Source organism: Triplophysa dalaica, chromosome 7 (assembly GCF_015846415.1).
Source record: "Triplophysa dalaica isolate WHDGS20190420 chromosome 7, ASM1584641v1, whole genome shotgun sequence".
Classification (NCBI taxonomy): Eukaryota; Metazoa; Chordata; class Actinopteri; order Cypriniformes; family Nemacheilidae; genus Triplophysa; species Triplophysa dalaica.
The window spans coordinates 18,307,869-18,329,516 of record NC_079548.1 but is presented as its reverse complement, the minus strand read 5'-3'; the positions used below and the strand labels follow the sequence as shown (position 1 = coordinate 18,329,516).

The 21,648-nt window shown below is 39.5% G+C and overlaps 1 protein-coding gene across 1 annotated transcript in view; it reads left to right on the top strand.

Annotated features, from left to right (window-relative positions):
* Positions 1–985: 985 nt before the first annotated feature.
* hs3st4 (heparan sulfate (glucosamine) 3-O-sulfotransferase 4) overlaps positions 986–21,648 on the top strand; it is an 83,687-nt gene continuing 63,024 nt past the window's right edge. The window contains exon 1 of the mRNA XM_056753215.1: positions 986–2,187. Within this exon, the coding sequence (XP_056609193.1) occupies positions 1,565–2,187 (623 nt within the window). The 5' untranslated portion in view covers positions 986–1,564. The remainder of the gene's footprint in view (positions 2,188–21,648) is intronic.

The following is a 21,648-nucleotide window of genomic DNA, read 5'->3' as shown; positions in this document are numbered from 1 at the left end:
TACATTGGAAAACAGATAAAGACATTTCCATTGTTGAATAATTCAGTGTAGACAGCACAAGGATATGGCTGAAATCCAGTGAGACCTGCACCCATCCACTCAATCATCCCTCATCAACACAGTCACGCATGCAATGTGTGCATTAATGTGCTGTAATGTGCATTAAGTAAGCTTTCCATCTCATGGAGCAACACCCTTTACTTCTGTGAATGAGTCCTGCATCTTTCAGGCCAGTAGAGAGCAGACATGAGCTTCTCTGTATAAACCAAAGTTAGTGCTTCTGTAAAAGACCAAAATCACAACAGCAGTGTAATTGTGAAAGAGAGAATTATAACCAGGAGCTGCAGGGATATTATTATTCCTCTTACTACTGCAGTCTCCACTGTTGCTTCCAACAACGTAACACGCAGTGTTCCGCATGATAAATACCCCTGCCATAAAATAATAATAAATTAATAAATAAAGCTGTCAATAAATAAATATTTACAGTTTGTACACGAATAGTAAATTAGAGTTATAGAGAATGTGACGTGATAGTCCAATATGAATAATGTGATAACTTTGAAAAAGCATTCGTTAAATAAAATGATCAAAATGTCCATAAACATTTTATTTTTAACGCAATATATTTTGTTTGTATAATTAAGTAATTCATATATCATCATTAGGATCATATTCATATTTTTTTCAATAAAAAATTATACAATCAATGTGTGTTTTATTTGATGTGCATTGAAATGTACCCTAGGCTATCATTTTTTTTACACTGATATATCTGCATAAAATGACATGATTCTCTCCCGCCGTAAAAAAACGGATTGCACGAGTTGTAAAAACCAGTGGGTGTACCAGTGTGATCTTACTCTTTTTTGATGAGCCCACGGCTGATGCGCGCATCACGTCTACCAATCAACACGCGGCGTTACGACTGCTAGCCGCACTCTCAGCCACTGAGAGCAGTCAATGAATATTAATGCCGCGGCTGCTCACTCTCCAGCGCTCAAAGTTAGTGGATCGGCAGTGGGAGGATGTCTCCGTGACTGAACGTCACCTCCTCGTCTGGATTAAGATCCATCGTTTGCGCCAATTGCCACTTCAAATCAGCGGTGTGAAAGACGGCGGTGTCAAAAACTGCACTCCAAAATCTCGTTTTGGCTGAGGACGTGCCTTGCGCGTCACTTCACGGACTTTGCTATTTCTTTTCCCGATTTCTTCTAAGATGCCAAGACTTGGTCCATCAGCAGCATCACCCTCAGCCCGCATCACACCGGGCTGCTCGTTTGGAAGGACGCCCGGCCGCAGTCTTTCTAATCTGCAAATTCAATCCGAAAAATTGTGACAAAGGCTGTCAGCGTCGCAATAAGATATCAATACCCGTGGCGTTCTTCTGGAATTTAAACGATCTCTTTTCCTCAAGTGAAGCTAGCGTGGAGCTTGCTGGCTCCTCGCAGTTTCAGATGTTCGCAGCGCTGATGGTGACAGATTATTGTTGTTGAGTGTCCATGCGAGACTTGGGGTGGAAACATGTCTGGCCACTTCTCTGAGGGGATCGCCGCTATCAGAGATGGCATTTTGGTCCAGCACTTCGGTTTTTACTTCTAAAGTGCCCCGGAAGATCTTATTCATGTTCACCCTCTCCCTTTCTGTCACCTATTTGTTTTATAGCTTGATGAGCTGTTACAACTCCTTCCAGTTCCAGGAGAACTACGTCTACCAGGGGAGGCTGGTGACCGACGAGACAACTTTTGTAACGCTGAGGGAAAAACTTTACTCGACCTCTCCCCAGGTCTACTTGGACGAGGAATTAATCGAAAGGACGGTCACGGAGCAAACTATCGCCGTTTCTGGCGTTGTAAATAACGTGGGGTTCGAGGAGAGGACGGCGGGATGGGTTCGACATCAGGCGGGCACGGCGAGCAGCGTTTCGGGCGCCGCTACTGCCGCCGCCGCCGCCGGTGAACGCGAGCATCCGGAGTTCAGCACCACGGACAGCGACCTCAGGAGAGCGCTGAACTGCACCTCGGATTACGGAGTGAAAAAATTGCCCCAAGCCATTATAATCGGAGTGAAGAAAGGGGGTACAAGGGCTCTGCTCGAAGCTTTGAGGGTACATCCCGACGTTCGAGCCGTTGGGAACGAGCCTCACTTTTTTGATAGGAACTACGAGAAGGGTCTGGATTGGTACAGGTGCGCGCATTCCTGTTTTATTTGTCTTTTGTATACTATAGGCTTTTGAGTTTCTTTTCGTTTTTGTTTGCGTTGAAAACTGCTTTTAAAGGTTGCATAAATACTCACATCGCATGTGTTCACTATTGTATTTGCTATATTAATTGAAAGACAATATATTGTTTGAGTACAAATAAAGGGATTTATATGCCTAAAAATATAATAGCCTTTTTAGATTAAGGAAAATATTGAACATCCAAATGATGGTAAATTTGGTGAAGTTTGGTGTTTTCATAAACAGCTTCACCAATGAAAGTTAAAGAAGTAAATGTTATACTAATAATGACAACAAAAAATGAAATCGACATCATAAATCATAGAGGGGCATATGTTCCAAACAATCCTCTTATCTGTGTGGACTGCATGATCAAATATACTTAGTGGTCATAAATTTGGCATGTCAAAAATCTGGTTTGGCTTGTAATCCACTACATAATGCTTTCAAGAATTAGTATTCTTAGTATAGCCTTGATAGTCTTCTTCTTTTGTTTTCCTAGAAAACCCTTTTTAGTCAATTAGTCAGTAGACTTATACATACAGTATGTGATGATTAAGATGAGACGGAGCTGCAGCGATTGTGACATATTGTAATAACAGGATCCATATCTGTTTTATTTCATGCCGGCTACATTCTCACAATTACTGCTCAGTAGGGCCAGGTGCACTGAATGCACCGTTGAGCACTTTCAGCATGCATGGGCTCCAGGCTCCCAGGTGTGCTTAAATCATGAGGCGCTTACTCAGGTGTGTGTGCCCCCACATTCCCATCCTGAACTGCTGCCTGCGTCAGCTAGAGGAAACCTAGAGATGCTTCCTAGTCCCCATTTCATTGTGTTATTTGCGATCTGTGCAGATGCTTAGGTTATTACAGCCAAGCAATTTTTCTTTGGAGTGCAATTTTACCTAGGCTTATAATAATTCAGCCAAACAGCTGCCTATGGTCGGGAGACGCTCGTGTAGAGTGCGTCCGAGGGGCAGAGACTGAAGAAGCATTAAGCTGCGCTGAGCCACGCGTTTGGCGCCCGAGTCGGATCCGCAAGCCTTGGACTGTGACTCAGAGCTTTGGGGCATGGCAACATCTGCCATAATTCACCCAAACTCATAACCGTTCATTTGCCCGGGTGTTAATGTGAGCCGTTTCATTACAGTCGTTGTGTGGGGCTCATTAGGTGGATGCAGGGCTTACATAAATAACACCTAAGAGTGCTTGTGTGTTTTAGTGTCCCGGAGCCTGGAAATTCCCCTTAACAGCCTTGAATTTGTTTTTGCATTCACCGTGTGACTTACAGCTTGAAACTTGGTTTTGATGTGGCTTAGGAATAGAAACAATATCAGAAGCCCAGCATTCTAATACACCTTTATTTGACATTAAATGTCATAGTATCCTAAAACATACATCACATACAACATGCACTCCCTCGTGTTTGTCTCGGGGGTTTGAGTTTATAATCACAGCAAATGCTTCAAACTGACTTGCAGTGGCTCATTTAATACTCCCCTGTAAAGCTTAAACGTGCTAGTGTAGTAAATATAAAGAATTTGCACATTAATGATTTAAGATGCTGGTGAATAATTACACTTAAACCCAGGCAGCGCGGTTAACAAATAGACTATACAGAGATGCACAAAAAAGCCAGGGCTACATTTGAAATCTGCATTTTAAATAGCCATTGGAAAGGTTTATTGGGCTTCATTCAATGGATATCACAAGGAGTTTTTCAGTCGTGACATACGACGGCACACCTCATTTTATGACCTGACACAATGTTAAAAAGGCTTGTCAGGAGAACCGGACACTCTTTTTAACTCTATGCTGCTTCTAAAAGAAGCCTTGCTTTCATTGAGCGGCAAATACGCCCCTTTTGTCAAGTAATAATAGCTTGGCATCAAATAAAGACTTATAGCCCTGATGGGAATCTACGGTCAGCTTAAGAGTGTGGAAAACCAAAAAAATGTATTCATGTTGTTTTTTATAAATAAGTGATTAAATCAACAAACAAATAAATCTGTCAAGAAATATTTCTTCATTTTTGTAATTTATAATTAAAAGTCAACAATTCAAATAGAAATATTGATTGAAAACAATTAATTTTGTCTAAAAGACAATCCATGTTTTAAAATGTAGTCTGACATGTTATTCATTCGCTCTATTCAGTGTTATTCAGAAGAGACGCAGTATTCAAAGCTAAAGATCCTTCATCTGTTTGACCTCAGGAGAATTTTTGAATCTTTGTGTCTAGTCATAAGCATGTAAAAGAGGTGGCCTTTCAAGAGATTGCAAAGATTCAGCATCGCCAACACCAAGGTCTCATCTTTTTTGTTGAAGATAAAATACATTCTGATACATTCAATGAAAGCTGTACAGTGCTGAAGCCCACTCATTGCTCTTGCCCTATACAAGGCTACACAATGAAGTGCTCTAATTCCACTTCTTGATTTCCTGTGACCCCTTGTTTCTCGCTAAAGAGTAGAATACGTATTCAGACGATTTCTTTTTTTGTGTGTGGAAAAGTTGACAATTGAAAGGATTTTTTTAGTTAAATCTTCTGTATGATGTATGTATTTGTGCGTTTTCCAAATAGTCTTCCATTTTAGGCACTTGACTATCAATGTGTTTGTGTTTGAACTGTGCGGACGAGGCAAAAAAAAAATTCAGGGGGTAATCGACAGCATGCTAAAGTAGATATCAATAGAGCTTAAAGGGATAGTTCCCCATTCCATTCCATTTTCTACCGCTTATCCGAACTACCTCGGGTCACGGGGAGCCTGTGCCTATCTCAGGAGTCATCGGGCATCAAGGCAGGATACACCCTGGATGGAGTGCCAACCCATCGCAGGGCACAGGATAGTTCCCCTAAAAGTGAAAATAATATCATCATTTACTCACCCTCAGATTGTTCCAAACCTTTATAAATGTCTTGGTTGTGCTAAACACAAAGGAAGATTTTTGGAAGAACATCAGTTACCAAACTGATCACATGCCCCATTGACTCACATTTTATTTATTTTCCTTACTACGCTCTTAAAAAAGGTGTTTCAAAAGGTTCTTCTATGCCAGAGAATAACCTTTTGGTTCCATAAAGAACCTTTAACACCTGAAGAACCTTTCTTTTTCACAAAAGGTTCTTTGTGGTGAAAAAGGTTCTTAAGACAATAAAAAGGTAAGAAAGAGATGGTTCTTGAAAGAACCTTTGACTCAATGTTTTTTTGTGGAACCAAAAATGGTTCTTCTATGGCATTACTGTGAAGAAACATTTAAGCACCTTTATTTTTAAGAGTGTATAGAAGTAAGTGGGAGATGAGATTAGATTTGTTTGGTTAATTACATTCTTCCAGGTATCTTCCTTTGTGTAGAGAGGAACAAAGAAATTAATACAGGTTTGAAATAACTTTATGATGAGTAAATGTTGACAGAATTAAAAATTTTGGATAGACAGTTCACCCAAGTGAAAATGTTAATTTTCTCCTTTCCATGTTTTTCTGTGTGATGTTCTTTTCTTCTGTTGGATGCAAAAGATATTTTTAATATACTATCCACTCTTCCATATAATGAAAGTTGAAAGTGAACAGGGTTGTCAAGCTCCAAGATGACAAAAAAGCATAATAAAATATAATGGGCATCATAAAAATGGTCCATAGACTTCGTACATTTATATAACAAGTTTTCTAAAGCCATACAACCAGAGTCATTTCGGCTTGACACCCAGAGTCCCCATTCATTATACTGTATGTGAAAATTCCACATTTGTGATCCAAGTACATCATATACTGTAGGTATGAGTATGAGTAAAAGTTAAAATAAACAGAGGAACTAACGATTCCCATATATAGCCGGAATCTTCCGGTACATTATACAGCGAACCATCTGTGGGTTTGTGAATAGTGTGAACAGCATGCAGAGATGATTCTCTCCGTCAGAAGCTGAGACATGAGCCCCTGACAGGAGGAGAGAGTGGCAGACGCAGATCCACTGCTGAGCGAAGCAGGACAGAGCCCAAATCCAGCGTTTATCCCTTGTTTACCCTGCCTCAGCACGGCGCTCTGCAGTTCAGCCCAGACTCTCTCCTCCTGACTGCTGGCTTGAAACCGTGAGAGGGGAGGTGGGCCGCTTCCCAGCTCGAGTTGGATGCCGTTTCCCCTCACAGTCCACGTCCACTCACCTCCCTGGGATGCCCCAATCTGCCTGCTCCTGATAAGCTTCCGCCAAGACATGCAAGGACGCACCTCTGGGTACTCGAATGCCAACGCTGCAGTGTTGGAATTAAACTTTTTAATTAGCAGCATGCCCCTGTGCCTGTCGAGAGAGTGGACCGCTGCAGTCAGCTCTGTCTCTTCCCTCTATTTCCACTTAATTAAATTCACCAACACAGGAGAGGCCGGTGACTACAGTAGCGTCTACCCTGCCACTTCACATGTTTATCTTCCCGCCTGTCATCTTTTGACTGGGTGCAAACGTTCTGCCGCTACACCGACTTCATTACTCTGTGCTGCCTGTACTGGGATATAGCTGCTGTGTTTCTCTATTTTGAAAGTGGTGAAATTAGATGTCAAAGATAATATGGTAAGAAATATAGGTGTTTTACTGTTTTGGGTAAAAGACAACATCTAAAGTACTGTAATGCCCAAAAATGTACTTAATTGTACTTAATAACCTTATAAAGCATATTGAAATATAAGGTGTATGGTACAACATGAACCTTTATTGATCAAGATTATTTGGCAAAAGGCAAACCACAGAGTATCAGGGAATATCCTTATACTTTATTACACAAAAATGCATACAAACAAAAATCTTCCAGGAAATTATTCAGACATTGACTATAGATCTCCATTATTAATATCTGTTGATCCTCTCTTGTAGAAGTATTTTATAGAGAGGTTATATACTGTGCACATGTGTCATTTTCTACCAAGTCTCCTTTAATTCTTCTCAAGGCTGAGCTTCAGTTTTCACCTCAAACACACCAATGCAACATGCAAACAAACTTCCAATCCATCTTTAATAAAATATTTGAATAAGAAGCAAAGATGTCAGTTTTCCACAGATGGAAATCACTTTAGGCCACTGCTGCATATGTGACCCTGGATCACAAAACCAATCTCAAGTAGCACATGAATATTTTTAGTAAAAGACAAAAATTCATTGTGTGGGTCAAAATTGTCAAATTTTCTGTTATGCCCAAAATCATTAAGATATTAAGTAAAAATCATGTTCCATGAAGATAATTTGTGAATTTCCTACCTTATATATATAAAAACTTTATTTTTGTGGGTGGATGACCTGCCACAGCGCCCCTGATTAACAACTTCAAAGGCAATTTTCTCAATATTCTGATTTTTTTTGCACTCTCAGATTCCTGAGTTTTAAACGGTTGTATATCAGCCAGATATCTGATATATATGTGCCATTCTAACAACTCATACATCAAAAGAAATCTTATTTATTCAGCTTTCAGATTATGTAAAAATCTCATTTTCGACCCATAGACTGTTTTTGTTGTCCAGGGTCACATATTATTCCGAGGCATATGTTCATTTCCACGAGTATGTGATTTAGGTAAAAGTTGAAACGGCGTAAAAGTGTCTATATTTGCCATGAACTGCTCAAATTGTGACTTTCCATAGCTTGATTCATCTGCGTAGGATTTCAGAGTCAGTGGATAAATGGGTCGATCAGCAGCTGGATATTATGAATTATAAGTCTAGTGGTAACGTTTAATATCATCCTAATATGGCTTATATTTAACAAAGGAAAGCTGCAGCTGCGTGTCAGTGCATGTATAACAGGAGTGTGGGCATGTTTTTTATTTTGTGATATCATGGGAACGAATGGCTGACCTGCGTAACAGCTATACAAACAGTGAGTGTGCGTCTGACAGTGTGCAAACATTGCCGTTTTCCACCACTCCTGACATTTACATTAAAACGTTAAAAATGAGATCTCTCACTACACACTGAGGAAATGAAAACTCTAACAATTGGAAATGTTTCCTCTGTATAACATACATCCCTGCCGTCAGCCATTTGATAAAGTAGTGGAAACAATCTCGGCTGATGTAAAAAGTGCTCGGCACCATAAATGATGCCCATGTGCACTGCTGACTGATGCGCTACGGTAGAAAACCACAAATAGACTCTTGCTATTACTTTGTTTTGACGTATTGATGATATGTAGACATCTTCTGAAATCTGTATTCTGCTTTTTCGTGCAAGCATACACATGCGCATATTGTCTGCCCCTCTGGAAACAATCCCAGACAGCAATCTTGACAGTTCAATTACATCTGGGATTTAAAGTCAAAGAGCATTAAGGCGTGAGCGTTCGCACAGTGCCTCCGACTATGGGAAAGGTTCTGTGTTGCCTAAAGAATCAAGGTGAAAAGTGAGCTCATATTGCAGAATTTACTCAGGGGTCGGCCTTCTGGGGTCCTCCAGCCCATTGCTTTTTGTGGCACCAGAGTTATACGGCAAATCACACCATTTCATCATTGATGGCTGAGAAAGGAAAATCCAAGCGTGTTCTAGACTTGGTCTTTTCTTTCTCATTTCTCTCACTGACAGCTGCCCTCTCTGCCTGCTGGGCTGAATCCTGCAACCAAGTTTATAAAGTGATGATCGTCATCCAATTTCCAGTTTAATTCGCTTACGCTATGAATCCAATTTGTCAATTTAATTTGCAGGCACTAAAAATTGGCATGAGTACACAATCTGCCGTTAATGCACAGCTTCTGCCCGGTTTTGTGCCTGTCGTTGGAGATCCTTGGATCAGACCTCCTCTTTGCAAAGCAACCAGTGATTTGTTACATTTTCTTTTTTTTGGCCCCACAATGTTTGAAAATGACAGTCTTAAGGTCTTTGCACATACAGTCCGAAATTTTTCGTATTTGCCGCTTGTGTCTCTAAATTGTCAAAACGCCTCACAAAATGCTTGCTAAGGATGCTCAAAACACAGAAAATCGAACACAGTCCGAATTATTTTATGACGGTTGAAAATATCGGGACGGAGTGTAAATGTCTTCGAAACACAACGTGAGGTCGTATATTTGATTTTAAGTGCGGACTCAACGTGCAATGGCCTTTCGCATCAAGTGTTCTATTATTTATTCTGTACCAGAAATAAAGTTTGAAAATAAATCATTTTGAGCCTAAAATAATTCATCCAGGGATTATTTACTTTCTACCGAATTGCCGTTTACAGTCAGCAGGTACACAAGTTTACAGCCATCTTAAAATGTCTCTGATCGCGACTTTCTGTGAAAAATAGGCGTGTCAATCATACTTGTCAAAGTTCCAATTTTCTCCCTGCGTTTTCTGCAGTAGCCCACTTACCGTGAGTGATACAGTCTCAAGACAAAAAAACAAGCCCCTGCAGTTCACGTGAGAACTTTGACACGTCCGGGTGATGCGACGAGGGCAAACGTGCTACAAACATGTTTCACAGTTGCCCCTCCGACGTGTTGTTACCTTACCATAACCTTTTTTCAGATTCTCAGAAGATGTTTGCGGATAAAAATATTTGACTTGTCGCTAGAAAGTGACACATGGCTTCACCCGCATCTACCCGTGACTTCTGACACGCTACACAGAAATCGTAACGCGCCATATGGCTGTGACAGATAGAGGATTGTGGAGTTAACTGTTGGACGGTGGAATGATGAATCGGAGACAATGGTTCTCCCACTGCTTTAACAACCAGCAGATGTGTACAAATAAACCAGAAGGGGAGCGAATGATCGGTGACATGATCTCGCACCAGCCGTTCGTGCAACACGCAGGCCCAGATAGAAGACACTGACAGGTTTAATTCAATTATGGCCTTGAGATGTGTTTATACTCCGTAGGTGTGAGCTAATTCCCCTGTTAACACCCCTGAGTCACTGTCACAAACAAAGACAAACACATTCATTGGCTTCCAGGATCTCATTTGCTATGATTGTTCCATTGCCTTTGAAGTTCCTGTTTACTTATTCATGATCTCTTTCCTGCCTAGAATCACCATGAGGTAATCAGACAGATTCAATTTAGCACAGCGCTAAACAACGGAGGGATGGAATATCAGAATCGCTATCCCGACTGTGACAAAACGGCTGAAGTTCTGGTGATCGTATTGTTTAAACAAACACACTTCCTCTGTGACTTTGAAGGCTTTTTCTTTTTGTTGGAACTTTTCCTGTAGCGTAGTCTGTTGAGGTTTCGTGTTGCCTGCCATCGGTTATATGCACACACCATTAATCAAACAGCGCATGAGACCTGGCTGCCATCTCGCAACAGCTCACAATGGCTTTATACAGCGGCTGCCACATGTGCCAGACATCCTTTGAGACCAGGACTAAGCTGATGAAATGAAAAAAATATGCTTTTAAGGATTATGCTAATTGCTAATTGGTGTATCAGAAGGTGATTGTTTTGTTTTGGTAATTTGGAATTGGCATTTGAGATTTGGGGGGGGGTGTTGATATGATTGTTTTATGATGGACTAGTATAATAGACTGTTAGTGTTGTGGTGTATATTGAAGAAACATTTTTAAAATGATGAACAATCACTTATATTGAAAGGTTAAGGTGCCTTTAAGCTAATTTGGCCTTTATAAGGACTTTAATTTAAATCAACATCTCTTGCTTAAGGGTTTGGTGCTTTCGCTTGATGCGGCGTATGTAGATAGAAATAGCTCATTCTGAGATACAAAAACATAACGTTTTTTATGTAAGGTCTATATACACCTCTGAACACATAGTTATGCATGTGATATTGCATTGCTGTCATTAGATCCTCCATAAAATTCCACACAGCACCTTTAAGAGAATCCATGAACAAACATTGTACTGTAAATTACGATCCACTAGCCTAAAATGTTTTCAACATAATTCTCAGAGTATTTTACATTCGTCTGTAAACGTCTTCCACTGATCTTCATTTAAATTCTGCTCAGGCTTTAGTCTCTTTCTTTTTATCTCAAAAGCTTAAAACACGTTTTCATGATTTACAGTAACGGATTGAATTAAAGAGGAAGTCCTAATCAAATAAGACGCTCCCCTGCATACATGCATCTCTCTGTGTCTGTGTGTCGCTGTAATGGTGATCAACACTCAGTTACAGATAACCACATGTCTTGTTTTTTTGTTCTTAGTTGTCCATCTATATCAATACAAGAGAAACTCATTTTTGTGTATGTTTCAACTTGAATCTCAGGATGGTTGCTGTGTTAAAAATATGTGATCACGTTTGAATGTTTAATGAATTATCCCGATAAAAGAATAATTAAGATAAGCCTAGGTTTTGTCGGTTCAAGGTCACTTTCCACTCGCAGCTCCAACACTCGGTCCTCTAGTTACTTTAAAAGGCCAACAAACCATGAAAGCGCATCTGGGCAGAGGTGAGAAGGCAGAACTGCTGTAACTAATGGGTTTATTTAATTTAATTTACTGCGGCGGCCCACGATCACATGAGGCGTGCTGGCCAGAGCGAGATTGAGGTTGCTGTGGGAAAGAAAGAAAGATTAACCCTCCGTTTAAAAGGGCAAAACTCACTCTCATGTCATGCTGGATTTTCCTGCGGAGATATAGCGCCGCGTAACTTGGCAGAACTAAATGAATACAGGTTGGTGCAGAAACGCGGCTCTCCAGCTTATTTCTGACAAGCCTTCTAATCAACGTCACGCTGCGGCTTCCCTCGCTGGGTTGAGAGTCGTTCAGAAACCAAAGCTTTGTAAACACGCGTCCTCAGATGGATGGAAAGGAATGTTTGCCGCAACCCTAAAATGCGAGGGTGTGCCGTTACTGTCACAGGGAGGAAAATGCCGGCGTTTGCTGATTGATAGAAAATCACGGCCATGGTCAAGCATGTGTTGCAGTCATTAATGCGCCATAATGAGGGACTCGTGTGCCATGCCGCCATTGTGCTTGCGTGTCAGCGCATATCTGTTTCTGCGCACACTGTCCCCAATTAACCGGCGAGAAAGAAGTCGAAAATCTCTCAGATTTCCTGATGCAATCTGTGGAATGTAAATGAAGCAATCCCAGCTGCCCTCGGGTTTGCAACGCCACGGTTCCTGAGGAATTATTCACACGAAAGATCTGCGTGTAGGAATAAACCTGCTTTATAAAGGGCCAAACATGTGCGCCGTGCACCTTGGGTAATTCAACAAACGCTTGAGGGCACAGAAAATGAATGTGCCATGATAATTAGTTAACCAACAGAGCGTTGCCAGAGGAAGGAATGTTATACCTTGTGTTTAATAACAGATAGTTTAATTTGCAACGCTTGTAATGTCCCATTCCTTCATGCCACATTGGCGCTTTCTGTTTCAGTCTGACAGTTCCTTCTGTTCTGTTCCTCCTCGCAAACATATTTGATGTTCTCTTGCTAACGTTTTTGGTTTGAGGTGTCAAAGTGTTGTAAAACATTCTGAACGCTGATAGATGCCTTGGGCTCAGGCACATTGAGGGAGAGAATTTCTGTTTGCTTAGTTCTCCTAGAATTCGCCTTTGGCTGACTATGTCATGCTAAAGATTATCATGCAGGGTGGATGCACGCGGGGATTCTGGGATTTGACTATCATCACACGTTTTCACGCTACCTTCTGAGCTAGGAATAGTGACGTTTGACGGGATTATTTCGTAGAAAGTACCACAGGGCCGCTGCGAAGCACAAGGTGTTTCATACCACGATGTCACATGGAGGCAACATGCGTTTAGGTTTCAATCACAACCGTGGATTGGAAGTTCAATGTTCTTTTGCAGTTTTGGGTTGAGCGGGGGAGAAATGTGCAATTGCATGAATAAAAAAAGCCTCTGACAGTGAGAAAAGCATGTCAGATTGTTACGACATTGCGCTTCCAATGTGTCAGTGCAAATGCGTATGGAAAATATTAAAGAGACAAGTTCCAGATCTGTATTCATTTATTTTTTATGATGAACACAGAGAAATATATATTTGAAAGAACGCTTGTAACCAAACAGTTGGCTATCATATTAGGAAAAAATGCTTTCTGTTGGACACAAATGAAGATATTGGAAGAATGTTGGAAAGAAACGAGTCAGTGGTAGTCAATGTGACCAATAACTGTTTGGTTACAAGCATTCTTCCAAATATCTTTCTCTGTGTTCATGAGAACAAAGAAGTTGATACAGATTTGGAACAACTTGAGGGTGAGTAAAATATGACAGAATTAAAATTGTAGGATATCTGTTACTTTAATGTGGACTGAAGCTTTCAAGCTCTTAAAGGGATAGTTCACCAAAACAAATAGCGATGTCATCATTTATTGATCCTCTTGTTTCATCCAAACCTGTATGACTTTCTTTCTTATTTAGAACACAATAGAAGAAATTTTGAAGAATGTTGATAACCAAACAACAAAAGTCATTAATTTCCATTGTATGAACATGATACCACTGAAGCATTTCTCAAAATATCTCCTTTTGTGTTCAGCAGAAGAAAGAGTCATAAACAGGTTTACAACCGTATGAGGGTAAATAAATGTCATATCTTCTAAATGTCAATGTAACATCATTGAGAAATGTTCTACATACTCCATAATGAATAACAATTTAACATATGTAAAACAATACAGTGTGTGTTACGTTTAAAATGAGTTAGTAGAATTAACTCTATAAATATAGATTTATAAAAGTTTTACTTCAGTCAGCTCTGAAGTTGGACAGCATAACATTTATGTTAATTGAGGTGAACGCCGGAGCTCTGACATGGGAAATAAATGACAGGCCTCCTACCTAACGCAAAAGAAGCCCTACAGTGCTTTATATGTCCCTATTGCTTTTAAGCTCTTATATTTCATCCTCTCTTTGACACTGTGCACTTTTCTTTTTGCCTTTCACATTATTCTCACATGAAAGACACAACAAAGTCCACCACATGTTCTGTCAATTATGGAAACTCAGTGAAGCAGTCCTGTTGTGATAATGAATGCAATCAAACCTCCCATGGCACAAGCACAATAACAGAATATGCAGTCAGTCCATGTGCAGCTAAGTATTGTAAGTTACACTAAGTGTGACCACGGTTTAGACTCACGGTGCTTATGGATACGTATTGGACAAAGCCACTTCATTTCACACATTGATTCCTGTCTTAGATATACTCTGATTCTCAGCAGCGTTCAGACTGCATGCAGGAGAGCTTTTATGATTTCTGCCCACGTAAGGCTCTCGTTTAATGTCTGCGATTCAGAAACAGACATCTGTTTTACATTTTCTTAAATACGAGGCTGGAGTCATTTGCTGTAATTTGAACTATAATAAGGATAAATTGTACTTTTTGGAAAACATATTTTCTGTGGTTTTTCAACAGGAGCACGTGAGATCTCTAATATTTTGATGAATAATTTTTCTCATATATGGTTCTTGAGTTGGTCAAATCAGAAATTTTAAAAGTTATTTTAAAAGACATTATTGTTTCCTCAGATCGGCATGATCCCCCCCAAAAATCACATTTTTGTGTGCAATTCTATGTACATGAATGTATTCTTAGTCTACGTTCGCAGGTCAAGTTTGCGACAGGATCTCACGAGTCACATGATCAAATGCAACAAAAATGTATGTGCAGGTGCATGAATTACATTTGAGAACTAAAGAAAATAACAACCTAGGTCTGTTCTTCACACTCTTGGAAGAATTATAGTGCCAGGGTTTTTGCTTTTGCTGTGCTTTTATGGTGCTATTTTGTCATTTTTAATGTTGATACTCCCCGGTTACTGTTTGCATTCGTTGTATAAAAAAGAGCTCCTTCTGTGTTTCAGTGAAGAAAAAGTCATATAGGTTTGCAACCACATGACGAATGAGTCAATGTTAACTATTACCTTTACAGAGGAAAAAGCAAAGCCCCCTGAGCTCTTTCAAACACAAGTAGTTTTTAAAGAAACAGAGAACTGTAAAAGCTTCCCCACTGGTATCGGGTTGTAACCCTGTATGGGTTTTAATTGAAGCCTTTATGTGATGCCACATAACGCGGTAAAGCACTGAAGTCTGTGATCTGTGCTCAGGGTATTAACCCAAGTCTCAGTTTGATCGACACGCTCTTTAAAAAAAGATCATGACATACGAAAGCACGAGCATCTGCAGAGATCATCTTCGCATCTCAGTCATTTGCAGAAGGTCACTGCCCTAATATGGCAGATTAAAAGCCGATATTAATTCTCCTCCCTGTGCCGGCGAAAGGCTGGTCCGTTCGCTTGTTGTGTCTGGGGTGTGTTTGTTTTGGCCGAACTGCTCCGCCTCTGCTATCCTTTTTATTAACACAAGCCCTAATGCCTTGATTTAATGCACTCTCAGAGGTCAGATATTGCGCTGGCAGCCACAGAACACTTCTTTCCTCCCAGCCCCATTAATAACAGCAAACAAATCAGGGATGCGCCATAAATTTCCTCTCTGGCATATTAGAGCAAGTTGGATGTGAGATGTGGACATGTTTATTATGAGGGGAGAGCATTACTCTTATAAAGCTCAAGCCAAAGGGCTGGAATGTGTATGTATCACTTCATCTCTCTCTCTCTCTCTCTCTCTCTCTCTCTCTCGCTCGCTCTCTCACATGTCATTTGTATGTGGTGTCTTTTAGACGCAATTCCACAGAGTATTCCCTGTTGCCCAGAGCGATTCCAGATGCAAGTCATTCTCGATTCCTATAATATCCGGTTTCCTTTGCCCATACACACCAGCCATTTCCATCCATAAATGTGGGAAACATTCAAATAAAATAAAGCTTTCATTCAGAATGATAACAAGGACAACAATACATTTGGTAAACCTTTTTTTAAGTTGTGAAATATTTTATTCTGTACTTCTTTGAAAAATAATATTGTATGTGCTTGTAGATGTGGCCTGATACATTAAGCTAATGTGTTGAAATCCAGTTTGTGGTATGTGACGAATAAATCATAACCATATAACCAACAATGTGACAGCAAACACTTACGACACAAATTGTTAATAATGCATTTTTTACATTTAGATTTTTAATATGAAATAGCATAAAAGGGATTTTTCTGTATTGTGTCGTTTTTTCCAAAATTTTGCTGTCACAAAGGACATATGTATGTTTTATTTGTCAACTACCCATTTTTTGGTAGGCACTGTCATGAAATGACCGGAAACAGAACCCAAGTGCAGACAGCTCTTCAACAAAACTACTTTATTTGAATTAAACTGAATGAAAACAACACTGAACACAAAACCCCCTCGAGGGGGAAAACAAGAACAATATACTTGACAAAACAAAACTTGAATAAACCTTAACTTAAACACAGACCAGGGGCAACGGGACAAGACGGGATGAAGACAAACGATCAGGCACAGGACAGCAAACACAAGGGCATCAAATAGGAGAGGAACAAAAGAGGCATAACGAGGGCAACAGGTGAAGAGAGTGAACTGATAATGGGATAAAGAATAAGGAAACAAGGGGGCGGGGCTAAGACGCAAGACAGGAAAGCACATGGCTTCCAAAACAAAACACAAGAAGGGGTTCATGATCCCGTCGGCCAGAACAAGAGAAAGGAGGGATCATGACAGATACAGCAGGAAACAGAGACAAAAATAAATGTTTATAAATCGAAGACATACATTTAGATGCAGGATTTAGCAGATAAGTTCAAAAACCAGGAACATCACAAGCAATTTCTCGTAAAAGTTTGATAGGTACATAAAAATTTGTGTAGGCTACAAGATTTTCCTTCAAAATATAAAAGAGAAATAGAGCAAGGATGAAACTCATTTAAAATTGTTTGTTTGTTTTTATCTCATGATAAACTGTTACAGACACTGTTAATGAGCTCTTAGGATTTGAAGGAACATTGATGTGTGAGAAAATTTTAGCATCTGCAGAGTTTCGATGTTCCTGCATTACCTGTCTCACAGTGTCACAGACTGACAGCAGGTAGTGTGACATCTCCTAAAAAAACTGCAGTGGGAACGATTGTTCTCATCTACAACTTTTCTCTGAAACTCATATAATACCTGGAGACATTTGCAAAGCCCTTTTCTGTTTAGGAAATAGTCTCATTATTGCAGAATGTATTTTATCTCCCTGATAGTAGCAAATGTTTTATCATATTTCTGGAATAAACATTAATAAACTTGACACAAAAGAACTACGAGTGATTTATTTCAGTGAAAAACAAAATATTATATTTTACCAGTAAAAGTTATTCGTTAAAGGGCTCCTATTTTGCCTATTTTTCAAAGTCTTTATTATGATTTGATGTGCTAAACAATAGGTGTTTATGTTTTGAATTTCAAAAAAATGCTTTATATATTACATATTATATACTGTAAAAACATATGCTTTATATATTGCGAGAAGTTAATTAGATATTATCTCTAGCATTAGAGATTATATTCTTAAGGTGTTTCCATGACTACAAGACTGCTTAATGGAATATAGTCTGTAATGAATGTGGTTCTATTCATGTTGCTGAATGTCTGTGGATTTCTGATGCAACATTTCTGTCAGTCTAATAATGAACAAAATAACTCATTTATCTCAAGACGTCAACTCTGTTGCAAATCCTAGTCAGCTGCTTCGTTCCCTATATAGGCAGCTTCCTTTTAAGACAGCATCCTAACAATCCCGCACATTAAGTGCACTGCATGATTCAACTTGAACAAAATTGACGCTGCCTTTTGGTATAGAATTAAAAAATATATATACTTTCATGTTTTTCTTATATACACTACGCATGCATTATGCATGCTTGCTTTGCCTTCTCCATAAAACACGTGATGCTGCCTCAGAATTCTGGTAAATCAAGGTTTACAGCGACCCACCTTGGGGTCTTCGCACCAGCTGTGGATGTTTTTAACTGCTGCGTCTGGCTGGGTTCTGAAAAATCAGAACCCATCGCACACCGTCTCGCCACGTCTGACAGGACACGTAAAGGTGAATTTAGCGACGTGTGTCCGTGGTGGACTCGGCACTCAGCTGTCACATACAAAGCTTATCCCTGATCTCCCAAATATGATTCAGATGCACCCGGGCATGACTTTCATCGTAAATAAACGCTACACCTATATATTTCACCAGTGTACTTTCAGGGGAAGTGGACAGATAATGCTGAATCTCAGGGATCTTACAGGTAGCGTATTCCACTCAGTGGAGCTTACAGTACAGTACAGTACAGACATCGAAAGCGCGTGTAATTTAAAGCATCGTCGACGACACGCGAACGACTCCGGCCTTTAGCTTTTCCTGGTCTCCATATTGTTTATACACCATTAATCTCACAGCGCCTCATCCCTGCACTTCACCTATGAAAGCATAAAACGCCTCGGGCTGCATCTCATGCAACAAACAATGCATCACGCTGTCCGCAGACGAGAGAGCCTGAAAAAACATTCACTTAAGCCACAGGCCGCCGCCACCGTTCTGCTTTCAAAAAATGGCACGGCTGTTGTGAAGCTTAAAATGATTTAGCTCATTTTGGTGAAACGACAAGAGAAAAAGATCAGATTGTGATATATGAATATTCGGCGGAGGTTAGAATAATGGATGTGCTTCCTCTCTAAAACTGAAGAGAGAACAAAGAGAGAACATTAATTACACATATCAAGCAAGAAATCTTTTTAATGGCTATCAACATCAAAGCTAATGGAGGATTCAAGACGTATCCTTAGAGAATACTCGATTACAAGTGTGTGCGTGTGTGTGTGCGCTGCATGTTGTCTGCTTCTTTTGTGTCTGCGTGCTCAAGAATTGGCAGAAAATATTCAGCTCAATCTGTTATTCTCGAAGAGTTATAGTTTGCTAAAGGAAAAACGCAACATGTTGGTCTACCCCTCTGAATAATCAACATCATTGGCAATTCAATCCCCCCGATATTAAAAATGAACAGAACGTGCAAGAAGCACAGCTCTGAAGAGGGGGTCTGCCTAGATTTCAGAGGCCGATGAAATCGCTTGGTGGAGGCAGACATTCTCTCAGATGTTAACAAGTATAAATTATGCAGGAATCATCTGTTCTAATATTTATCAGCTTGTATAAATATTTTTAATAGATATGAGAACATTGATGGTATTATATCGGTAACCCTTACCATAAGGATGCATTTAACATTAGTAAATATTAATAACATGAACTAACAAGGAACAATATCGTTTTAAGCATTTATTAATCTTTATTGATGCTAATGTCAATACTATTTGTTCAGGTTAGTTCATGGTGCATTTCAGTTGTGTCTTTGAACTTCTTTGCATTTCTTTTACTTTTAGTCAAAAGGCCACATGTGTTTTAATTTTAAAATATTTAGAATTCAAAATAGTTTTAGTCATCAACTTTCCAAAAGCAAGTATGGTAATATTCAACATAAGTTATACTTAGCTCGCACAATTTAATAGGATACTACGTATGATTCTAAGTGTTATAATATTTTTAACAAAATAAAAATTGAAAACAAAACAAAAATAATGTGTATATTCAAAACATTTTTCATTTATTTTAAATAAATATGAAAAATTTATGAACACGCAATTTGTTATAGAAAAACATTTGAGCTTTAATTCAACCTTTATTATGTTGATCAAACTACATATGTCTGTTACTAAAAATAAAACTGCTTTTTAAAATAAAATTAATAATTCATAAAGGCTAAACCCTAAGTGAGAACACGTTAAAGCAATAAAACAAAAAATCTTAACCAAATCTTTGTACAAACATCATAGCTCTACAGTTTCTATCTTACATCTTTTAATCACAACGTCATCGCAAAATATATCTTTACACCTTAAATATCTAGAAATGTTTTGAGTATATCTTAAATTACTGTATACAGCAGTGTCTTCTGTATATTAAATTATGTAAACTCAGACAGCAAAATAGTACCGCTCTACTACCACAACTGCCTAAATCTGTCATTTGTTATGCGACAGAATTTTGCAGCCTCATTTTATGCTGTTGTTTTGTATCTTCCATGCCCCCACTAAATTATGCGGTTGCAAATTGTTGATGCATCAAACTACGAAGCTTTCCAGAATTCTGCTCCAAAAGAGGCTCAACCTTAATTGGCAAGAGAAAAGTGGAGATCTAGCAAACAGACAGCTATCTCTTCTTAGCCCAAATAAAAAAAAAACGTGCGGGATTGGCCGAGCCAGCTTTCTTTCAACTTTCATTGCTGCGATTCTAATGCCAAATTCAGTTGAGCTGTGCAGTGTTTAACCTCTCCACCCCCAGATCCCCAAGGCTCAGGCTGGAATCTCCTCACAGAAATGAAAGCAGTGGTGGGTGGTGCTGGGGGAGTTGAATGAGGATTTCTGAATGACGGTGAGATAATTGGGGACTGTTGGAGCCCCTCTCTCTCTCTCTCTCTCTCTATCTCGCGGTGCATTAAGATCAAGAGGACAAGAGAAGGTAAAAGGCTTACTCAGCATATCTGAGCACCTTTAAGAGCACATAGATATATGCTTGTATGTACAGTTTTTAAGGAAACCAGTACATCTGTGAGAACTCATAACGGCATTGTTAGGTAGTTTGGATATGTCTAGTATTATTAGTAGGGTACCGAGAACTGGTTCTTTTTGGACCGGTACATAATTGGGTCGATATCAGAGTATTGAAAATCTTCATGACAAACGATTCTGTTATCAAAACTTGCGTATTTTTATCTCTGTGTATTCGGGTGTTAAATGGCGAATTAAAGGCTGCTACCTGTCATTTTCCATCCCAGAATGACGTCCGAATGACCGATGTTTGCTCGACGTATGTGTGATATCAAGGGCCCTATGATTCCCGCGTTGTATTTGTAATCTGCTAGTTCAGCGTGTTTGAGTGAAAGAGTGGCATGGTTGGGCTTCTGGAGCTTTCAGCGTCCGCGTTTCACAACGATGAAGCTTCCGTCAAACACCCCTTTGAGGCATCCCGTCAAAATAAAAGTCCTTTATTTGGGAACAAGTTATAATTATTTTTTTATAATTCAGCCACGGAGTAAATTTACGTACGTAAATATTAAGAAATAGTACATATAATAAAAAAATGACTTGCTTAGAAAATAGTTCTTCAATGTATACCTTAAACCAAAAAGGAAAAAAGAAATACAGTCTACTGTCGTGAACGTGGGTGGTGAGGACAAGGACAGAGGACCCACTGACATGACACAGGAACTCACCACGGAAAACACAAACAATGGATCAGCACAGGACAGAAAACACAAGGGCATTATAAAGGTAGCTAAATCAGGAGAGGGCAGGTGTGGGGCATGAAATCATAACGAGCATTAACAAGGAAACAAGAGGGCAGGAACAATGACAAGACCTGAGAGAGAGTATGGCAACCCATAAGTGCCAAAATAGTCTCTCTCCAACATAAAACAAGGGATCCTGCTCTGATTCCGCCTCAAGACCAAGAAAACCTGACATGGTGAGGCAGAATCATGACAGTTTACCAACCAAATAACCATAGTGATGTAAAGTAAATATGCT